This window comes from Lolium perenne, chromosome 3, assembly GCF_019359855.2.
Source record: "Lolium perenne isolate Kyuss_39 chromosome 3, Kyuss_2.0, whole genome shotgun sequence".
Lineage (NCBI taxonomy): Eukaryota > Viridiplantae > Streptophyta > Magnoliopsida > Poales > Poaceae > Lolium > Lolium perenne.
Window position 1 is genome coordinate 284,976,535 of NC_067246.2, and position 22,474 is coordinate 284,999,008.

The 22,474-nt window shown below is 46.5% G+C and overlaps 4 protein-coding genes across 5 annotated transcripts; 3 read left to right on the forward strand and 1 right to left on the reverse strand.

The window, feature by feature from the left end:
- The first annotated feature begins 1,067 nt into the window (after positions 1–1,067).
- On the forward strand, positions 1,068–3,489 carry LOC127344242 (subtilisin-like protease SBT3). The gene has a single exon (XM_051370469.2). It carries the CDS (start codon positions 1,170–1,172, stop codon positions 3,384–3,386), a length of 2,217 nt encoding a protein of 738 aa, XP_051226429.2. The 5' UTR covers positions 1,068–1,169; the 3' UTR covers positions 3,387–3,489.
- Positions 3,490–3,614: 125 nt separating this feature from the next.
- LOC127344241 (uncharacterized) lies at positions 3,615–12,436 on the reverse strand. Of its 2 annotated transcripts, none has more exons than XM_051370467.2 (11): positions 12,193–12,434; positions 11,870–12,101; positions 8,302–8,449; positions 8,040–8,144; positions 7,726–7,883; positions 7,263–7,425; positions 6,660–6,796; positions 5,419–6,106; positions 5,002–5,114; positions 4,153–4,408; positions 3,615–4,049 (listed from the first exon to the last, which is right to left on the reverse strand). In XM_051370467.2, exons 1-11 carry the CDS (start codon positions 12,314–12,316, stop codon positions 3,717–3,719), a joined length of 2,457 nt encoding a protein of 818 aa, XP_051226427.1. In that variant the 5' UTR covers positions 12,317–12,434; the 3' UTR covers positions 3,615–3,716. The 2 variants fall into 2 exon arrangements, with proteins under 2 accessions (XP_051226427.1, XP_051226428.1); XM_051370468.2 differs by having other exon boundaries at positions 3,759–4,018; positions 12,193–12,436.
- Positions 9,778–11,164, forward strand: LOC127337969 (protein ALP1-like). Its single transcript, XM_051364275.1, has one exon. It carries the CDS (start codon positions 9,778–9,780, stop codon positions 11,110–11,112), a length of 1,335 nt encoding a protein of 444 aa, XP_051220235.1. The 3' UTR covers positions 11,113–11,164.
- Positions 12,437–16,800: 4,364 nt separating the features above from the next.
- LOC127339973 (protein ALP1-like) lies at positions 16,801–18,120 on the forward strand. The gene has a single exon (XM_051365760.1). It carries the CDS (start codon positions 16,801–16,803, stop codon positions 18,118–18,120), a length of 1,320 nt encoding a protein of 439 aa, XP_051221720.1.
- The last annotated feature ends 4,354 nt before the right edge of the window (positions 18,121–22,474 follow it).

The window sequence follows — 22,474 nt, forward strand, 5'->3', positions numbered from 1 at the left end:
GGAAAACAATCTTATAAGCTACCTCAACTCACTGCCTCAACTCACGCAACTAGCAATGTGTGACTAAATGTTGTCTCGCAAAGCTCATAAGCTGGCACCAAAGTTGGTCCTTAAGGTTACACATATTGTCGTTGTATAAGCTGATTTACTAGGTGCAACCCATCTACATCCAACACAATAGTAACTTCATCGAATATTGATAGTGTTCACTAATATTGATATCAGAATTTGTTATTTTTGCACAGCTCCAAATATAAGGTATTTTCAGTCAAAAAATTTCACGTTGGTAGATCACGATATTATCTACGTGTAGATTTAATTTCAGAATTTTTTGAAGCTTTATAATATTTTCCAAATTTTTTCAAAAAATAAGGTACGTGTAGATCGAGCTACACTTGTGGTTTCCGACTTTCTGTGTCCCAAAATGAGTGACTGAATTTTTTCTAGACACAGGTGAATCTACATATTCGTATCTAGACAAAATTAAGTCAGCTATTTTGTGATAGAAGGAGTAGTATGTATTACTGCACCAGCACCTAATTCGGATATTTTGTTGTTCCTTTAGATGGAACACTGTGTTTCGCTCGTGTGCATCAATCCGTGCAGAGACTCAGTTTGCACAACTCTCGTTACTTGTACTATACTGTACAATCTAAAATATGCTTCTCTTACCCGCAAAAAAAAAAAAAACTCTTAAACCAATGAGGGAGGCAATTTTGGCATTTTGCTGGTCACCGACAGCAAGCGAATTCAAAATCTGGAAAAAGAGCAAAATAACTCGGGCATATTCTTCATCGAAATAACCGTAACTTGTCTGCTAACCTCACAGGTCTTATTTTTTCTGGATTTCCTCAGTTCCTCCTGGGACACAACGACTAGCCTTGCTGTCGATGGTTTCACGATAAGAGAAAAACGATGCCGTCGATGCAAAACCCTGGCACAGAACAATGTAAGGACAGCCCATGTCGATCCCGATGATAGCAACGTCCTCGTACACCGCCACGTATATAATGCACGGCCATGCTCAGGACAATTCCATCGCAAACATGGCAGCTGCACTGCACGCCCTCCGTCCATCATTACTGCTGCTAGTGAGTAGCTCATGGCTCCTCTGCTCTCTCCTGCTCGCTCCGGCAGCCGCCGCCGGGCGGACGTCGTACATTGTCCACATGGACAAGTCCGCCATGCCGACGGCGCACTCCGACCACCATGAATGGTACTCCACCGTGCTGTCGTCTGTAGCAGCGGCAGCCGATTCAACAAACGGCGCACGTGGTGAACAGCCGCGGCTCGTCTACACCTACGATGAGGCGCTACACGGCTTCGCGGCCACGCTCTCGGTCGCCGAGCTCTCCGCGCTCAGCCGCGCGCCCGGCTTCGTCTCCGCCTACCCTGATCACCATACCCAAGTCCGGCGCCACGACACCACGCACTCCACGGAGTTCCTCGGCCTCAGCCCGCTCGGTGGGCTGTTGCCGGCGGCCAAGTTCGGCGAGGGCGTCATCATCGGCATGATCGACACCGGGGTGTGGCCCGAGAGCGCGAGCTTCGACGACGCCGGCATGGACCCTGTGCCGTCCCGATGGCGCGGCGCGTGCGTGCCGGGCGTGGAGTTCCCCGCCTCCCTATGCAACCGGAAGCTCATCGGGGCGCGCTACTTCAACAAGGGTATTATTGCTGCGAACCCCGGCGTAGTCCTCAGCATGAACTCGACGCGCGACGAAGAGGGCCACGGCACACACACGTCGTCCACCGCGGGCGGGAGCCCCGTGGCAGGCGCGTCTTTCTTCGGCTACGGGCTCGGCACGGCGCGCGGGGTGGCCCCTCGCGCTCACGTGGCCATGTACAAGGTCATCTTTGGAAACTTCCGCTACGCGTCCGACGTGCTGGCCGGCATGGACGCGGCCATCGCGGACGGAGTCGACGTCATCTCCATCTCCATGGGCTTCGACGGCGTTCCGCTGTACGAGGACCCCGTGGCCATCGCCGCTTTCGCCGCCATGGAGCGCGGCATCGTCGTGTCGGCCTCGGCAGGGAACGAGGGCCCGCGGCCCGGCCGCCTGCACAACGGCATCCCATGGCTGCTCACCGTCGCCGCTGGCACCGTGGATCGGAAAATGTTCTCCGGCACCGTGTCCTACGGCAACACGACACAAGGAACACAAGGCACCATATCCGGTGCCACGACGTACCCCGCGAACGCATGGGTGGTGGACATGCCGTTGCTGTACGGCGACGCCATCTCAGCGTGCAATTCATCGGCGTCGCTGGCGAACGTAACGACGAGCATAGTCGTGTGCCGTGACACTGGTAACCTGGACGAACAGCTACACGCCGTAGCTGAGGCCAGCGTCGGCGCGGCCATCTTCATCACGGACGATGTGTCTTTTATCGAGGAGGGCACCTTGCCCCTGCCGGCCATCTTCATCAGCCCGGAGGATGCGCCGGCGCTGCTGAGCTACATCAACGCCACCACAAGCCCGAAGGCGACCATGAAGTTCCAGCAGACGATCCTCGGCACGCGGCCAGCGCCGGTGGTCGCGAGGTACTCCTCACGCGGACCGTCGCCGAGCTACCCGGGGGTGCTCAAACCGGACATACTCGCGCCGGGGGACAGCATAATCGCGTCGTGGGCTCCCTTATACCCCATGGGACTGATAGGCCAGACTGAGCTAGGCAGCGATTTCCTCGTCGCGTCCGGGACGTCGATGTCGTGCCCGCACGCCAGCGGCGTGGCGGCGCTGCTGCGTTCTGTGCACCCCGGCTGGAGCCCGGCCATGATCAAGTCGGCGATGATGACCACCGCGATCACCAAAGACAACGCCTTCCGCCCGATCACCGACGCCGGCAGCATCATCAGAGGCAGCGGCAACAGCACCGCCACCGCGGCGAGTCCTCTGGTCATGGGGTCCGGGCACGTCAGCCCCAACTCGGCCATGGACCCGGGCCTAGTGTACGACGCCGGGCCGAAGGACTTCGTGGCGCTGCTCTGCGCCGCGAATTACACCAACGCCCAGATCGCGGCCATCACGAGATCGTCGACGGCGTACAACTGCTCCATCGCGTCGAACGACGTGAACTACCCATCCTTCGTCGCGACCTTCCCCCCCAACACCACCTCCGGGGAGATGCAATTCAGCAGGACGGTGACCAGCGTCACGGCCGGCCCGGCGACGTACCGCGCGTCGTGGGTTTCGCCGAGCAACGTCGTCGTGGCCGTGACACCGCCGTCAATGGAGTTTGGTGGCGTGGGGCAGAAGGCCACGTTCCAGGTGGACATCAAGCTCACCGCCCCTAATGTAGGAGGCGAGCCCGTGTACGGGGCCGTGGTTTGGACCGACGCGAGCGGCAAGTACCGGGTGAGGACTCCGTACGTCGTGCTCTGATGCTCCCGCTGGCCGCTGGTTCCTGGTCTCCTGTCCTTCAGCGTGTACCGTCAAAATAAGCACTACAGTCGACAGAGCTTGTTCTTTTAACATACATTTCTTGTTAAGTCTTCTCATTTTTATTAATGTGCAAGTATCTCTTTTGAAGAAATGTGTTACTCCTATCTGGTTACACCAGGCCTATACCAAGAGATGATATTCCAAGCGAGCCCAGGCAAAATCCACGCATTTGGTACGAACTATTGCCTAATTGGACCTCTCAATTGTTATGTACATGTTACAACTGTACAAAACTGTACATTACAAACACAATGCTCCACCCTCCAAATATCATGAAGTGCGGAGTCCATTACTTGAATTCACATACGCGTCACTACGTTGGCCCTGCGCATCTTTAGATTCTGCGTGCCTGGTAGCTTTTGCGGGGAGTGCCTTGTTGCTGTTCTCGGCGTCACCCTCGTATGGCAAAACTATCACAGGGGCAGCGTGTATGGACTCCCATCGTTCCTTAACGAAACTTATGAACGCCGCGACCGTTTCCCTCCGGAACTCCAGCTCCCTTGTGAAGAGATCAAGGGTAAAGCAGGCCATAATGTATCTGAAAGGAACCACGAGAAGGACGGCGGAGGATGCTAGAAGAACAAGAGCAACATGAGTTGTTACCTGTTGAACAGACCAGAGACACGTATCAACATACCCATGAGCTGGTTACTTGTCTTTTGGCTAGTGTTTTGCTTAAGCGCTATTAGAATTTATTTCAGCGTACCTCAGGTTGGCCTGCTAAGAAGATTGTGCGCATCTTCAGAAGAGAGACATTGAGGTGCTGAAGATAGTTCTCTACTGAGGCCATTGCCTCTTTAAGAGCTACGATCTTCTGGATCGTGTTCGAAGGTGGTTGATCCCTTATTGTCACATTGCCAAAAGATCTACCCAGCCGGCCTTGTTCTTTCAGCCCTTTAAGGGCAAGCATGGAAAGGGCCATCGCCATCAAGGTAAATGGGAAAATATAAAAGAGCATGTTCCTACAAATCATAGTTAAAGCGTTATAAATATGTGTGCTTAGCTGTATAATCTTGGACGCATCGATCTATAGTTGGAGAAAGTAAATAAAGAAGGTGCAAAAGCATTAAAAGATGGTATGACATGAACATGTCCTGCTATCAATTCTTTGGACTAGATCTGAAACCATCGAAATCTAATCACCTAACATATATTTTCACTTCTGGTGGCGTACTTCGAAAGTTATCTCTGTAAAGCAAATGTTCCAAATAGCACAAAAATCTACTCTGAAGATCTTGGAAGGACCGTCTATTACCTTCTAGAACCCCAAAATAGGACGATTATGCAAAGTTGGTACACAATTTTGCGATGGTGTCATCCTACAAGGCTACAATATGGTAGACTGGTTAAATAATTATCAATTCACTTGTGCATAAAAGTGTTGTGGTGTGCATTCCTTTTCATGCCACTCTCTTGCTCAGGATTACAACTTATACCAACTATGCAGAGACCTCCTACACCTCATCTCCCATCGTACACCTCACTTGGCCTCCACCAAGAACACAAAAAGCCCTCAGTAACTCAATATTCAACTCATTAGAGAAAATTAACTTACCTCAAAATAATGGTATATGCTACTAGTAGAAAACAAATGGTTGAACGAGGATTCTCCCAGCGTTTAAGTTTGTCAAAATTTTCAGCCATTATAGCGAATGGAAGTACAAGCTCCTGACACAGAAAATAAGAAATGTTACAAATTTATGATTTATTAGTAATAAACATGTATCAAGAAGCAGATTTGCTGGCTGTGATGCAGAGACCTGCTTTCCTAATGAAAATTAACAGGAAGCCATTTGTTCATTATATTTGAGCAAAATAAAAGTGGACTCTGATTGAAAATAAGCATAGAATCTAAATATGTACGAGGCAACAATCACACATATACATATCTACTACAGCTATCATCGTAAGCAGCTTGACTGAAGAAACAGTTGGTTTTTATAAGCCATGCTACTGAATGACAGTCAAATACCTTGAAGAGGTCAATATTGCTTGGAATACCTTCAACCGTAGCAGCAACAATTGTAGCATGTGTCTTCTCAACTACTTTGCTCTTCTCTTTACATGCAACCATCGCCTTCTCTACAAGATTTTTATCAGCTACAACCAAAGATTTACTCAATATTACACCATGCTTGACTGAAGAGCCTCTCCAAAAACTGACTGAATGGCTTGATGCCCAGCTCGGAGAAGTCATCCACTTGCCCAAGTACACACTACCGTCTATGTCGTGAACATGTGAGCGACCACTAGATGAGCCTTCAGAATGTTTATGCCGTTGAGGCGATCTTTCATTTGCTACTTTGGAGTTCGTAATCAGTGACCCACCCCAGAAATTCACTGCTAGGGTCTGAAGAACAACATCACCATAAGGTGCACCCAATAGGCAGGAGAACTGTACTAACTTAGCTGGATCCTCGTGTAATCTGCGTATGAATTGCAGAGACTGAAGCCTTGCAATACTGTTTGTTGCACTACTAACAGCTCTTTTCTTGCCTTTGTGGGCACCATATACATGACGAATGGTTGGATCATCATCCCTTGGTCCATATTCACGAATGAACTTATAAACGGAAATAATTTCATTGATGAAGGCGAGCCATACATCTCGTCTCATCTCTCCGCCAAAATCAACAAACTCTAATGTCCACTCACTTGACCTGTCAATAGTTAATTAGTTAGCATGAGGTCACTTTAACTTCGTTGTATCACTAAGATCAAATATGCTTCTACGTCTACAGTACAACCATAAAACCACAGATGATAGATGCAAGTGCAAATGTTTAAGATGATTGCTCCCACAGGGAAATGCTAATAAATCATGAATGAGACATGTAAAGAAGTAGTAACAGAACCTCCCGAGTAATGTGGTGCTTTCTCACTGGATTAGCCAATTACATGTACAGACCTAGAGCATAAACATGTCCGCCATATCAATACGCATTGCTATGACTTAGAACACTAGCGGTCATGCAGATCAAATAGCTAATATGGTGTACTGTTTTCATGCTTGCACCCAAAACAATCTGGCAGTAATCAGTGAACCAGGTGTTCTCCTAGGTAGCAATTTGAAGACATGTGTAGAAAGGAAAAAAAAAATCAAGAAAACGCAATGACATTGCGTTTCTTTTCATTGAATAGAAGAAGGGCACAAGCCTCCTAGGAGGTGTAGAAAGGAAATGGATACCCTAAGGAGTATTTGGTCATACTTACACTGAACCAGATGAAACAGAGACAGCAGAGTCGAATAGCCTGGATCCAAATGGTCCAACCTTTGCTTTCTGAACCCTTGAATTATGATCAGTAAGGTCAAGCCTCAACGGTTTCTTCATACCTGCCAGTCCAATGGCCTGCCAATATCAATGCAGAAGTGGAGACGCCGGGCTCAAGGTTAATGATTAACTTGTGAAGTTCCAAAAATTGTATCGGGTATATTTGTTACATAGGACAAGGAAACAAAATTACATGGATGAAAAAACTTTCCTTTCCTTTTATATGAGTTATTATATGGTCTGTTGTAGTGTGCTCTTGTAAAGTTTTCTCCTCTAATATATAAACAGGTAGTTCTCCTGCATGGTTTTGATTTGTTTTAAATAAAATCAAACATTGCTCCAGAACTACTACACAAATATAATTGCCCTACTTGTTTTTCTATTATAACACAAAAAAAACATTCTGAGTGATTAACTGCATGAAGATGCTAAAGTATCCTTGACAGAACCATATGTATTAGGATAGCAGCAATAAACAAATGCTCTCAAATAATAGAGAAATCTCTCCAAACAAGTATCGAACATTTCAAGTAGGCACCCATACCTCAAAATAAAGTGCCTTGTTGGTCAAGGTTAAGTGTCCAGGCCATGCAGTATTCTGCTCCCATTTTAGAACAGGTCTCTTTTTACTAGAGCCTATGCACAGGACTTGCTCGTCAGACAGAAAGTTATCTCCAATTTTATGTGTTTGCCTCCCATGATGAACCCTTGTATGAGTGCACATCATAACACAGATTAATAGGCACATCAAATTGGTGCACAAAATCAAATGATAGTGGTCATGTCTTACAAAATTAAAGCAAGACTTATATATTTCTATAACATCTAGAGTCATCAACATCTACCAATCATGAGTTGAACAAAGATCTAAATTACAGGTCAAATAATAGAGGTATAGAATACGAGGAATCTAACATAAAGTTGAAAAACACAATTCCAGCAACTCGAGGCTTAAGCAAAGATATATAATCAGTTCAAATCTGCTACATATGTAGAGGCAGTCTTACTTCAAAAGTTCACCAAGGTATGTTGTCCACAAATCCAATGTAAGTCCTTTTTCAGTGCCAACAAGGGCCCTAAAGAGATGATGAGCTGTTGAAACATCAGCAACACCTGCCACAGCCGGAGCAATTCGGACAAATGCGTCTTCTCCAACAAATCTTCCCTACCATATTAAAAATACTGAACTCAGAAACCCCCCTTTCTGGAACTGCAGTCGAGAGACTCTTCATAGTATGAATGAATTAAAGTACTCTCAAATGAATACTTTGGGGCCTTGTTCACAAAGAAACAATGTTGAGAATACAGAAAAAAAACTCACCACTATAGAGTAGTTATCTAGTGAAGAGTGTGGATCATTGTCTTCATCATATGGATCTTCCCATGCAAGCATAGTCACAAAGATAAGCCTTTGAAATGCAAGCTCCTGCAGACATTTAAAGTAGAAACATTAGCCAAAAGTGGAACTAGCTAAACAAGACAAGCGCAACAAGCATGGAGTAATGTTTTATGCTGCTGCCAAACAAGTGGAGCATTGGTAACACTTCACTACAACACTGATGCTGAATTAGCAACTAATTTACCCTCAAATTTGGATGAAAATCGGAGTTATCTCTTGACAAGTACCGGAAGCAGCAATATTCAACTAGACTTCGAGCATCACTGTGTACATGTTCATGAGCAAGAGCTTTAAAGATCCTTTGCACCTTCCTCCCAGTCAAACCATTCAACCTAACAAAAAACTTCATTAGAATGAGTGAATAGAAATCGATAACAAAATGCCAGGACATTCAGGAACTCATGTAAACTTCTCATACTTTGGTCTTACACTATCTAAAACAGCTCAATTGAGCTTTCGATCTCCCCTCTTAAGTCTTACCATCTATGTCCACTTCTCATTAGCCAATTGATATCCTAAATGAAACGCAAAATGACTGGACCACTACCCTCAAACATCTGAACCCAATTTTACCCGTAAACTGCATCTTTGGACACAAGTTGCGCTAGCACCAAGTCATGGAGCAGAGATACTCCATACCCCCAGTCCATGTTTACTAGAAAATACCGCAGGTGTCTATCACATTCTACCAGTTGATTCTAGCCCAACATTATACTAGAGCGTCCCTACCGAGTCAGATCATATCGATTTCAATGGATCAGTAACTCTCCAACTGCTAGAAACCATGCACACAGTGACTAAGAAATATTAAATTTATATAACCACACTTCTTCCGGAGAAACTATCCACTGACTACATTTTGAGTAACTGAGTAGTAGTTTCACAAAATCACACTTCTTTTGTATCCAGAAAACTTCACTTCTAAGAATAACAATGGAAGTACTAGCACAGCCCACCCATCCGGACACAACCATGAACGTCCCCAACTCCCTGTTACAAAGTTGCACTTGTCTTGTGTATCTGCCAGGTGGGCCATGCTTGTCAATTCAGTCGGGCAGCACTAGAATAGAACACGGTTGCTTCAAAGCTACGCCGAAGCGAACAGCTCCGTACGGTTGCTCCATAGGTTCTCTCACGTGCCAGGACCCTAGCGTACGGTAAGGAGTCCACGAGAAACACTCAGTGCAGACACGCAAAATAGCATTTCAGATCTGTAAGGAACTATGAGTCTAGTTGGCAATTAATTGGCACGACATGAATTAGCATGTCAATCCAGGAAACATTGTACCAAAAGATATAATAAATTAAACCTCGTTGCCCGATGCACGCGCATGCGGCCATCCAAATTTGGCAATCATTTTAACCCACCACGATGGTTACACAATATTCTCCTGGTTGGCTTCATCGCTGTTCTCTCCGGATTCCAGCGCTAGCGTTTATACCCATACATTCCCTTCTTTGTCGATTTTTCTCATCCAAAACAAGAAAGAAAGTGGCAACACCTAGAACCAATTAAATTTTCACTAATGCCTTACTTTTTTTTGTCCTGACGCGTCTCTCACCTACCTACTCCACTAGTAAACAAGTATAAGACACAATCTTTTCCCATCCATCCAGAAGATATCTCCTTCGCCTCCTCCCTCTCCAAGACACAATCAGGATGACCAACTGTCAAAGGAAACGCGGTAACGGCGACGAACCCAAGGTACGCAATGGTTATGGTGACTGCAATGACACAAACAAGAAGAGGTCCATCGCCAACAAACTCACTTTCATCGATGCTGCAATCCATGATCCACATCTCCTCGTGAATGGTGACAATGATGAGGTCAAGGTGGAGCCTCAACAAGCTCAAGTGGATGGAAGTGAGACTAGTAGGTTATTCAAGTGGACCGTCCACCACAATGCCGGAGCTGGGGACATGGATGTCTCACCTCAACAGCAGCGGCGGATGTGGGTAAAGGACCGGTCAGGCACGTGGTGGAAGCACTGCAGCAGCCCTGACTACCCCGAGGACAAATTTCGCAGCCACTTCCGGATGGGTTGGGACACCTTTGACATGATATGTGATGCGCTGGGCTCTGCCATCGCGAAGGAGGACACCCCACTCCGCCCTGCCATCCCTGTGCGCCAGCGCGTTGCCGTCTGCGTCTGGCGCCTTGCCACCGGAGAGCCCCTCCGCGCAGTCTCTGACCGCTTCGGCCTCGGCCTTTCTACCTGCCAAAAGATTGTCCTCGAGGTCTGCGCCGCCATCCGCAAGAGGCTTATGCCGCACTTTCTTCGGTGGCCTGACCAGGTCGCCGCCTTCAAGGGTAGCTTTAAGGCCATCTCTGATGTCCCAGACGTCATCGGTGCCATGTACACCACCCACGTCCCGATCATCGCACCAAAGTCCTGGATCAGCAGGTACTACAACATTGGTTGGTCGGAGCGCAACAAGAAGCCCTCCTTCTCCACCACCCTCCAGGGGGTCGTTGACCCTAATGGCATTTTCACAGATGTATGCATCGGTTGGCCTGGTGCCATGCATGATGATAAGATTCTCGTCAATTCGCTTCTGCATCAGAAAGTTGGCCCTCGCATGATGTCTGGCTCTTGGGTGGTCGGTGGCTCTAGTTACCCTCTGATGGACTGGCTTCTCGTCCCATACACAGACCAAAACCTGTCAAAGGAACAGTACATGTTCAACGAGAAGCTCACAAAGCTCCAGCGTGTGGCCGTGGACGCTTTTGCACGGCTCAAGGGACGATGGAAATTTCTGCAAAAGCGTGCAGAGATGAAGATCTCGGACCTCCCTGCCGTGATGGGCGCATGTTGTGTGCTGCACAACATATGTGAGATAAAAGGAGAGGAGATGGGTCCAGAGCTGCAGTGCGATGTCATCGACATAGAGACAGTGCCAGAGAACCTTGTGCACTCCGAGAGCGCCAGCAAGGCCAGAGACAAGATGGCGCATGACATCTTCCATGGTGGCCTGGGCTGCACCAGTTTTTGATTCCCATTCTCAATTCATCGTCAGAGTCATTGCTGGTCGGTGGTTCAATCAGTTTACGACCCTGCCTTTCTTGTTTGATTTGGTTGATTTGCATTGGAATCAATCCACTAAGGATCCCCACTTTCTCTTTATCTGCTCATAAAATCAAGAGAGGATTCACAGTACATCACTTGAAGAATTATGCTGGGGAAGCAAACATATCCATTTGTACCGGTTTGGTTAACACCGATTTGGTCGAAGAAACTTCCGCTTCCTATGCTATGCATATTTTGTCCCCCTTTTTTTGGTGAAGAGATGTTTCGTCCCATTGTATACCACAAATTTTTCACGTTTCTTATTTGTTGCAGCAATGGAAGGCCAAACTTGGCTAAATGGTTTCTACTTTGTAGTACTGAATTTATGTACTAAAGCCCTGCTTGGAACACAGGAATTTGCGGGAATTAGAAACAGAAATCCCAAGTTCCAGACGGGGCCTAATATCTTTGCAACATCTAGACTACAGTTCCAGATGGTTCTGTAGTGACCCTATGTAGTATTACTTACAGTTCGGAATGGCCTCTGATATCTAAGCATTGTGTCAGTTGAGTCAAAGTACAACTAATTGTGCGACTCACCCACGTCAGCCAGGAGCGAACTGGTAGTCATTTCTATGTGAAATCTAAGCATTAATGTGTCCATATTGCCTACGCAGTACAGTAGAAGACAGCCTAATCCGTAGGAGCAGGAGAGCATACTATTACTAGGTGACTTGACGCACCTAGCGAACTGCTCGACGGCGACGACGGCGTCCATGGAGAGCCACCCGCGGCCGACCCGGCGCTCGACGGTGATCTCCGGCACGGCGAAGTCGAGCGCCTGCTCCTCCACCTCCTCCTTCCTCCCGTCGGCATCCTCCTTGCGCTTCCCCTTCTCCCGCGCCGCCTGCGTGGCGTCCACCACCGCGCCCCGCGCCCGGGAGAGCCAGGAGCGCACCCGCTCCTGCACCGCATCTGCGAAACAGCAAGCCCGCAGCGATCAGAGAGAGAGCACGAGGACCTAGCGGGAGCTGGACCTGGGGCTCGGGGAGGGGGGCGCGCTCACCGGTGTCGACTTCGGGGAGCTTCCACTGGGAGCGGACGGCGAGGGCCGGCGGGCGGCGGCTGCTGCTGCCCGGGATGCGGCAGCGGGGCAGCGGCAGGAAGCGCGGGGGCTGGAGCTGGAGCATGGCGGCGGCGGGCGGCTAATGGCGTGGCGCGGGGTATGGCGAGCCTTCCGTGGATTCCATTGGCCTGATCTTTTTGTTTATGTTTTGCTTCGCTACTGCAGCACAGCAGCAGTTTGGGGAGAGCGACGAAGACGATGCTTCTAGTTAGCAGGAGAGAGAAGGTCAGTGCGTGGGGCCCAGGGCCTGGATGGGGTGTGTTGCGTCTCGTAGCGCTGGCGTGCCGTTATCCAGACCAAAGCTGCTTTCACGCAGCGAGCGAGTCCACGTGAGGAAGATGGAGACGTCGCCGCGCAGGAGCTTGGCCCAGCTGAGTCCTCGCACTACTGGGCTGGCTTGGGCTTAGATTGTGGGTGGGCATGTTCTCCTATTTAGCTGCTCAGTTGGTCGTCATCGGCCCATGACCCAAACCCGGGTGTACATATACACTAAAATAAAAATCTGATATAGCTAAGTCACACAAATAAAAAACAACAAATCGCACATAAGGGAAACTTGGAGCACTAGTTTTGATCAAATGTGTGCATGGTTCATGACGATGTAGAATAATGAATCTGTCTTCCTTTTTGATCGGTGATAGTTCACATGTGGCTGATTAGAGGCATGCCAAATTTCCATCACTGAAAAACAAGAATGGCGTCGAGTCAGAATAAGATTGAGACGAAAATCAGAACAAACATGAACTGAAAAATCCTAAAAAATACAAAAAAGATCCAGAGGAACAGATCTCACTTCAATATGTGGAACAAACTAGAAAGAACAAAGTGCAAAAGCACACTATACTTCAGGGTATGAAGAATGTACAAATGATTGGGAAAATCCAGAGATAATCCAAAGGAAAAAAACTACAAGAGGTTACCGTACTACCGTGAAATGGCGGGTGTGCGTATTATATTTGCCCCAAAGCGGTGGTTCCTAATCACAGTCGTAGAGGCTGTTGTAATTTAGAACCACTTAAGGGATATCTTCGAGTCGGTTTCCTACTACGGCTGATTCTGGGCCGACAACTTTTAGAGGCGGCGGATATTACGAACCGGCTCTAAGGGTGTTCGAGACGATCGTATATCCTTGACCGTCCGAGGTCTTTAAGCAGAGGCGGGTTTTTTAAACTTGAGAGAAACCGGCTCAATGTGTCTCTAAGTAGCGAGTTTGTACTGGTTTGTTGTTATTTTAATTGAAGTTCCATTTGATCTAACCCATATATAACATCGCCCAAAGCAAGATTTTAGCAAAGGTCATAATTGAAGTTGTTACTCAACTTGATGATCCACTTCAATTTCATCAACTTAACTGAAACATTATCCGTCAAACACATCAGGTTGAGGTTGGAAACTAGATTCAGATTCCATTGATAGAGATAGGGTGAAAACATGGCAAATATAACATCTATGGAGATATCTATACGAATAGGAGTTAGGACAATATATGTCACAAGAAATAATCTCGGATCGATCACTTGGTTTTGGGTCTGTGGCTGTGTCTAGTAGAACATTTTTCATTAACGGTATATCTTCAACATCGAGCTCTGCGAGCTTAAGAACAAAAAATAGAAGAAATAAATGATCAAATGGCAAGGAGATACTACATCTTTATCCCCATGCATTTCTTCTGCTTGTTTCATGCGTCGCAACTTAATAAGTCTCTAGAAAAGATTTTGGCCTGGTGGCAATCAATTTATCAACTCCACAAGGGCATATGAAATTTCCATGAAACATATAAAGTAAATAGAGTGTTTCAGCACGGTGGAATTTGGTTTCCAAGCGTCTAATGATAAAAACCCAAATTTACAAGGTTGTTCCACACGGACCCAAGATACGACAACCCTTGCCACCATAACTTGTTGCTGAGACATGGAAAAACAGTTCTTCGGTTTCTAAAGATATTCTTTAACATGCTTGGATTCAATGAATACCGTGATTTTTTTTTAACCGGAGTATTCTCCAAAACTGCAGTTTTTTTGCCTTATCGAAAATTTCAGTCCTTGCCTCTTTTTTTTTTCTGAAGTGAAGAATTTGCTAAAACTGCTTAAGGGGCGAGTACCTTGCCAGTAAATCATTCTTGGAATACTATTGTTTTAAAAAGGACCTCCCAAATGAAGCCTAAATTGCTTTGCTTTGGTTGAAACTTCGAGGGCGGTTGAAGCTGCTTGAAAAAAGAAAAAAAAACAATAGTAGAAGAGTTTGAGTTTTATATATTGGGCATGTTTTCCTGATTAAAAGTCTTGGCACTGAGGACAAAGTTAGAATAATCTTTTCCTCAATTTTCTCCAGAAATGGATGCAATCCTCCTTGGACAAATTTAGCCTTAAAGAATGTGACATGACCACTGGCCAGTGCATATTTCCATGTGGCTACCTAAAGGAGGAGAAACGGACCCAGTTAAGAGACTCTCCAGTCTCGAATGAATATTTTGGGGTCTTGTTGACAACGAAATAATATTGAGAATGCACAAGAATCAAAACTCACCGGTATAGAGTAGCTATCTAGTGAAGAGTGTGGATCATTGTCTTCATCATATGGATCTTTCATAGTCAGCAAAGACAAGCCTTCGAAATGCAAGCTCCTGGAGACATTTAAGTAAAACATTAGACAGCAGTAGAACTAGCTAAACAAAACAAGTGCAGCAAGCACGGGGTGATGTTTTATGCTGCTGCCAAACAAGTGGAGCATTGGTTTGTTATACTTCAATACAACACTGACGCTGAATTAGAAAATAATTTACCCTGATCCTTGGATGAAAATCGGAGTTATCTCTTAACAAGTACCAGAAGCAGCATTATTCAACTAGACTCCGAGCATCACTGTGGACATGTTCATGAGCAAGCCATTCAACCTAACAAAAAAACTCATGAGAGTGAGTGAATACAAATCAATAGCAAAATGCTAGGACATTCAGTAGCTCCTATAAACTTCTCCACTTTGGTCGCACACTATTTAAAATGGCTCAGTTGAGCTTTTCATCTCCTATCTTACCTCCATTTCTCATTAGCCAATTGGTATCCTAAATGAAACGCGAATGACAGGACCACTATCAAGAAACAACATTTGAACCCAACTCTTTCCATAAATTGCATCTCTATACACAAGTTGCTATAGGATCAAAGGCAAGGAGTAGAGACACTCCATACTCCCAGCCCGCGTTCACTACAAAATATTGCAGGCGTCTATCGCAATCTACCAGTTTTCTAGCCCAACATAATACTGGAGCATCCCGCTAATTCAGATCATATCAATTTTAAGGGATCAATAACTCTCCAAGTTGCTAGAAACCATGCATTCAATAATTAGCAAAAATCAAATGTATCAAACCACACTTCTTCATGACAAACTATCAACTAACTACATTTTGAGTAGTAGTTTCAGAAAATCGAACTTCCTTTGTATTCAGAAAAATCCACTTCTAAGGATACTATGGAACTAACAGGCATAGACCACCCACCCGGACACAATGGTGGATGTCCCCAACTCCCTGTTATGAAGTTGCACTGGTCTCTGTTCATAGTTGTGTGGTTGCCAATTGGCCGGGTCATGCTCATCAGTTCAGCTGTGTAGCACTAGAATAAAAGCATGGTCACGTGTCAGGATCCAAGCCAGGGATGGAGCTGCATGCATGGCAATGGTGTCAGCTCACACCAATGGATTTTGAAAAATCATTCATTAATTTTGTACTAATCATTTTTTATTAGTAAAGGTGACACGAGCTGACCCCATCAGATTATTTTTCTAGCTTCGTCCCTGATCCTATCGTACGGTGAGTTCACGGGAAACACTCACGCAAAATGCAAAATGCAAAATAGCGTTTCAGATCTGCAAGGAACTAGTCTAGTAACTGTAGTTGGCAACTAATTGGGGCAATATGAATTAGCATGTCAATACAGGAAATGTTGTAAACAATTACCAAAAGAAAAAAAAACAAATTAAACCCTGTTGCCAGATACACGTGCATGCGGCCATCACAATTTGGTAATCATTTGCCTCACCACGACGGTGACAAAACAGTCTCCTGGTTGACTTCATTGCTATCCTCTCCGGATTCCAGCGCTAGCGTTTACATCCATACATTACCTTCTTTGTCAAGTTTTCTCATCCAAAACAAGAAGGGAATTGGCAACACCTAGAACCAATTAGATTTTCACACTAATCGGGTTACTTACTTTTTTTTATCCTCTGGCGAACTCACACCAGCCTGCTCCACGGCGGTTACAAAACAGTCTCCTGGTTGGCTTCATTGCTATCCTCTCCGGATTCCAGCGCTAGCGTTTACATCCATACATTACCTTCTTTGCCAAGTTTTCTCATCCAAAACAAGAAGGGAATTGGCAACAGCTAGAACCAATTAGATTTTCGCAACAATCGTGTTACTTACTTTTTTTGTCCTCTGGCGAACTCACATCAACCTGCTCCACTAGCGAATTAGTATAAGACACCATATGTTCCCGTCGATCCAAAGATATCTTCTTACACTCCTCCCTCCAAGACACACTCACAATGCCAAACAACCGAAGGAAACGCGATACCAGCGATGAACCCAAGGTAGGCGATGGTGGTGCTGACTGCAATGACACAAACAAGAAGAGGTCCATCGCCAACAAACTCACTTTCAGCGATGCTGCAATCCAAGATCCACATCTCCTCATGAATGGTGACGATGATGAGGTCCAGGTGGAGCCTCAACAAACCCAAGTGGATGGGAGCGAGACTAGTAAGTCCCAGTGGACCACCCACCACAGTGATAGAGCTGGGGACATTGATGTCTCACCTCAACAGCATCTACTGTTGTGGGTTGAGGACCAGTCAGGCACGTGGTGGAAGCACTGCAGCAGCCCTGGCTACCCTGAGTACAAATTCCGCAGCCATTTCCAGATGGGTTGGGAAACCTTTGACATGATATGTGATGTGCTGGGCTCGGCGATCGCCAAGGAGGACACACCGCGCCGTCCCGCCATACCCGTGCGCCAGCGTGTCGCTGTGTGTGTTTGGCGCCTCGCCACCGGTGAGTCCCTCCGCGCCGTCTCTGACCGGTTTGGCCTCAGCCTTTCTACCTGCCACAAGATTATCCTCGAGGTCTGCGCCGCCATCTGCCAGAGGCTTATGCCCCACTTTATTCACTGGCCTGACCAGGCCACAGACTTCAAGAGCAGCTTTCAGGCCATCTCTGGCCTGCCAAACGTCGTCGGTGCCATCTATACCACCCACCTCCCGATCATTAAACCAAAATCCCATAACTCGAGCTACTACAACCGTGGTTGGTCGGCGCGCAACGAGAAGCCCTCTTTCACCACCACTCTCCAGGGGGTCGTTGACCCTAACGGCATTTTCACCAATGTATGCATCGGTTGGCCAGGTGCCATGCATGATGATGAGGTCCTCATCAGATCAGAACTGCAGCAGCATGTTGGAAACGGCATGATGGTGGTTGGTGGCTCTAGCTACCCGCTGATGGACTGGCTTCTCGTCCCATACACGCACCAAAATCTAACGAAGGAACAACAAGTGTTCACCGAGAAGGTCATGAAGCTCCGGCGCATTGCCGTGGATGCTTTTGCACGGCTCAAGGGACGATGGATGTTTCTGCAAAAGCGTGCAGAGATGAAGACCTCAGACCTCCCTTCCGTGATCGGCGCATGTTGTGTGCTGCACAACATATGTGAGATGAAAGGGGAGGAGATGGGTCCAGGGCTGCAGTGCGATGTCATCGATGTCGAGACAGTGCCAGAGTACCCTGTGCATTCTGCTAGCGCCAGCAAGGCCAGAGACAAGATCGCGCACAACCTCTTCCATAGCGGGCTGGACGGCGCCAACTTTTGATTCCCATCCTCAATTTGTCATTTGGTTGATTTGCATTGGTCAATCAACTAAGGATTCCCTTTGTTACTTTATTTGCTCATAAAATTCAGAGAGGGTTATTTTAGTGGCAGCTCAGATTCTCAAGACATCATCTGAAAATTATACCAGAGAAGCAAACATCACCATTTGTTATTCTTTGTACTGGTTTGGTTAATTTCCATCGATTTGGTTGAAGAAATTTCTGGTTCCTATGCTATGCACGTTTTGTCCCATTGTATACCAGAAAAATTCTCATTTCTTATTTGTCATAGCAATGCGAGGCCAAACTGGGCTAAGTGGTTTGTATATTGTACTATTGGATTTATCCACTCAAGGCCTGCTTGGAACACAAAAACTTCATCACGGGAACTCACCAAGTTCCTGGCAGGACCTAATATATTTTTACAACATCTAGAATGCAACTCCAGACGGTTCAGAATCGCCCTGATATCACCAGAGGGCGTCCTGTCAATTAAGTCGACATTGTGTGGCTTAAATCATCTAAGTTAGTCAGGATACAATCTGGTAGCCAATTTTATATGAAATCTGAGCACTGATTTGTTCATATTGCCTACATATTAGAAGGTAGTTCAATCCGTAGGAGTAGGAGAGCAACAGTACTAGGTCACTTGATGTACCTAGAGAATTGTTCGATGGCGGCAACGGTGTCCATGGAGAACCATCCGCGATTCCGCGGCCGACCCGGCGGTCGACGGTGATCTCCGGCACCACGAAGACGAGCGCCTGCTCCTCCTTCCGGTGCTTCTTCCTCCCGTCAGCCCGCTTCATCCTGTCCCGCGCCGTCTGAGCAACTTCCACAACCGCGCCCCGCGCCCGGGAGAGCTACGAGCGCACCCGCCCCTGCACCCGCATCGACGAAGCAGCAGGGCCCGCAGCGACCAGTGAGAGCTCGACGACCAATCTATCGGCGCCTGACCTCGGAGGAACCGGGCATCTAGGAGGGGGTGCGCTCACTGGTGCCGACGTCGGGGAGTTTCCATTTGGAGAGGAAGGCGAGGGCCGGCGGGCGGGCGCGGCGGCGGGCCGGGGATGCGACAGCGGGGAGCGGCAGGAAGCGAAGGGGCTGGAGCTGGATTGCTGGAAACAGTTAGCAGCAGGTAGTTTTTTTTTTTTTTTTAGGGTGAGCCCTCCGCGCATTCCATTCGGTGGGAGTAGGAGCACGGCCTGTATCTGTATGGCCGCCTTTGGTAGCTGGGCTAATTTTAGGCCTCTGGCCTCTGGGCCGTCTCTAGCTCGTTGCAAATGAGTTTTGGGTCATATTTGACGAAATCGTTAAAAAAAGTCAACCTTCGCGAACGGAAGGCAGCTCGCTCCGCACGCGACAAGTGGCACGCTGTGGTGACAGAAAATCTCTAGGAAGTGGTCTCCCTGCTCTGCACGTATCGCAAGAGGAAGCAAGGTGGGGATGGTGGAGGAGAGAGAAGACTGAGTTGTGTCAGATTTTCCCTTTTTCTTCTAGATTCGTTTTTTCAAAATGAAATGGAGAACCGTAAGTCCAAATTGCAAACCGTTTTCACTTTAGAGATCCTCGCGTTGAGATCTTCAAAACTAGATCCTATGTTCATAGGTTTGGAGATACTTTTTTTCGTACTTCCAATAATATTATGATTGTACCTGTGGTGTGTACCTAATTGTACTCGTGTTTCAACTGATAAGTACTTCTGTTTTTAGTGTATTTGGTGCAATTTTTCCCTTTACTCGCTAACTGTACTCGCCCGTGTGCGGGACTATACATGTACTTACGCGCGACTGTACCTGCTCGTGTGCGCCTGTGTACTTCTGTACATGTACTTGCTTGTGTTCACGACTGTACCTGCTCGTGTGCACAACTGTACCTGCTCGTGTGCACAACTGTACCTGCTCGTCTGCGTGACTGTACTTGTACTCGCATGTGTGTTCAACTGTACTCGTGTGTTGTGCGTGACTGTACCTGCTCGTGTGCACGACTGTACCTGCTCGAGTGCACGACTGTACTCGTGTGTTGTGCGTGACTGTACCTGCGCAGGGCAAGTCACGCCGCAGGCACGCGGCGACGTACGCGCGTGGCCGGGACGAGTACGCGCGCGGCGCAGGATGAGTACGCGCGGACGACGTACGCGCGAGGCGACTTGCGCGCGGCGCGGGACGTAAGCCTGGTTCGGTCGGCTCGCTCTTTTGCTGAACGCACGCGCTGCCACGCGTCAAGCGCGGACGAGTCCTGTCGAGTGGGCACTATCCTTCGCGAAGGAAAACCTTTTTTAGTGACTAGTAAATATGCCCGTGCGTTGCAACGGGAGAGGGACAATCTAAGTCGTGGACACAATTTTAGCACGACACGGTGTGTACTGCAGTCAAGCGTGCCACCACGGTCTCCTCTTCACGCCGCTTCTCCGCAAGAATCAGTAGTGCTAGGCATCGGCATCACCATCTCAGCGTATCGATCATCCACTCCAAAACCATGAAGCCGAGACCTTTGTCCGTGCATAGACACGGGCCCTCAATTTTTTTCCGCCGCCACAGCACATGCGTAAACATAATAGCTACATACCAACTGCATTGTTACAGAAATAATGTCAAATCCATTTATGTGATAATTATAATTCATGAATATTTGATCGATGATTTGCATAAATGAAATACAAATGATGTATTATTACATTTGTGTCAGCAAACATAAATAAATATGAGGGCTTTTCTAGTGTTCATTTCTTATAAGGTCATAGTTGGGTCCTATCGCATCAACTCTTGGTAGTATATGCCCTTGATTCCGGTGGGAATTAGTTCGAGAAATATATGACTACCATTCATGGATTAACCTACAATGTACAAAGACTAATCCAAATTAACAAAACAAAATGCAAGGGCAATGGTGTATGCTTGGAGAGCAAAAAAAAAGTATTTGAAAAAGGCAAACACCAGGTTCGTTCACATTTACATGGATATTTTTCGAAGTATAACCTGGCTACTCTTACAACCTTAACTTCTTGGTCGCAAACCACTTAATGGCAACACAATATAGTGGTTGTAAAGGTGGGGAAAGGCTAAGACATGGTGGCCGGATGTAATGACATGAACTTAAATCCCATTTGCACGTTATTGATCTCAGGTTGAGGGAGGGGAATTCGTCATTCCATAACTAAAGATACTTACGGCATTATAATTTCATTGTAATTGTACATGTTCACCTTCAAGAGAAGGTAACGTTCCAAACAAATGCACCATTGTTAGACAATTATCCAGGTCTCTAAGGCAACAATAAAAGCTGCATCATGTTATGTAGAGATAACACAATTTGAATAACCCCACAAAGAATCATCTTAAACTCACTCGGTACCTTTTAAGGGTAAGCCCAACAACTTTGTTCTTTGGAGGTCAATTCAACGGTCTGTCTACAAAATCCTTCTTTTTCTTCGAAAAAACCTTTTTTAACATTCTTTGTATGAACCTTTATTTCCCTTAAATCAACCATGAAGGAAACATCATTAATAGGTCATAACTCTCCAATAGGCAATTATTCATAGTATCATAAAACAATAACACGTGAATGCACGCGTGGCCTGGTATGCTAATATTGTATTTAATTCATGTGATAATACATAACGCCCTTTGGTGCCATAAGTTAGCATTGGAAGTGATACAAAGCAATGATCAATTCCACCAAGCATGACCAAGCAATTACAAAGTGCAAAATCAATTCCACCAAGCATGCATGATAGGTAACAAATTAAAAATAAATCATATTAGCAGAATTCAAGTGTCTACACTTCGAGTTCTAGTAATCAATAGAATGAGATGGTGCAAAAATACAAGAAAACTATCGGATATACCGAATGGTTGTACTTTTCATCCTTCAAATCGGAGTTCCAGCCTTATTCCTCGTTCATGGTGGCCATCACCTGTGTCGTCAGTAGCATCATCCATATCATAATAATCCTCCATGTCTTCGGCATGATATCGTGATAATTGGACATTGATCCTCTCCTAAGAGTGAAGTGTCCCTAACGGGTAAACGAAACACCACAACCACCTTCAGAAACCATGCTCTCACCGGAGCCAATTGCAATAGAGCAAACAAGCAGTCACATCTAGATGTTGTGCACCAGTTCACAAGTAATAGCACTCAGTAAAAAGAACAATAGTTACTGTAAATTCAAAAGCTCTTGGCAATTTGGTTCTCCATAACATCTGATTTCAACCTTCAAATAACCCTATTTGGTTTTCTATGTAAACAAAACATGCACTCAATTTACCCAAATATTAGAGAAAATTTCAAGCTACATATAAAAATGTATAGATTTCGATGACCAATGATCAATCAACTACAGACTGCAAGTAA

Bases quoted from the DNA above. Each gene is read 5' to 3' on its own strand.
- LOC127339973 (XM_051365760.1), top strand. From the start codon at position 16,801: ATGCCAAACAACCGAAGGAAACGCGATACCAGCGATGAACCCAAGGTA.
- LOC127344241 (XM_051370467.2), bottom strand. From the start codon at position 12,316: ATGCTCCAGCTCCAGCCCCCGCGCTTCCTGCCGCTGCCCCGCTGCCGC. The intron at 7,426-7,725 runs GTAAGACTGCCT...CACTCATACAAG, and splicing joins TACCTTGGTGAACTTTTGAA to GGTTCATCATGGGAGGCAAA. The intron at 4,050-4,152 runs GTACGCTGAAAT...TCTGTTCAACAG, and splicing joins TCTTAGCAGGCCAACCTGAG to GTAACAACTCATGTTGCTCT.
- LOC127344242 (XM_051370469.2), top strand. From the start codon at position 1,170: ATGGACAAGTCCGCCATGCCGACGGCGCACTCCGACCACCATGAATGG.
- LOC127337969 (XM_051364275.1), top strand. From the start codon at position 9,778: ATGACCAACTGTCAAAGGAAACGCGGTAACGGCGACGAACCCAAGGTA.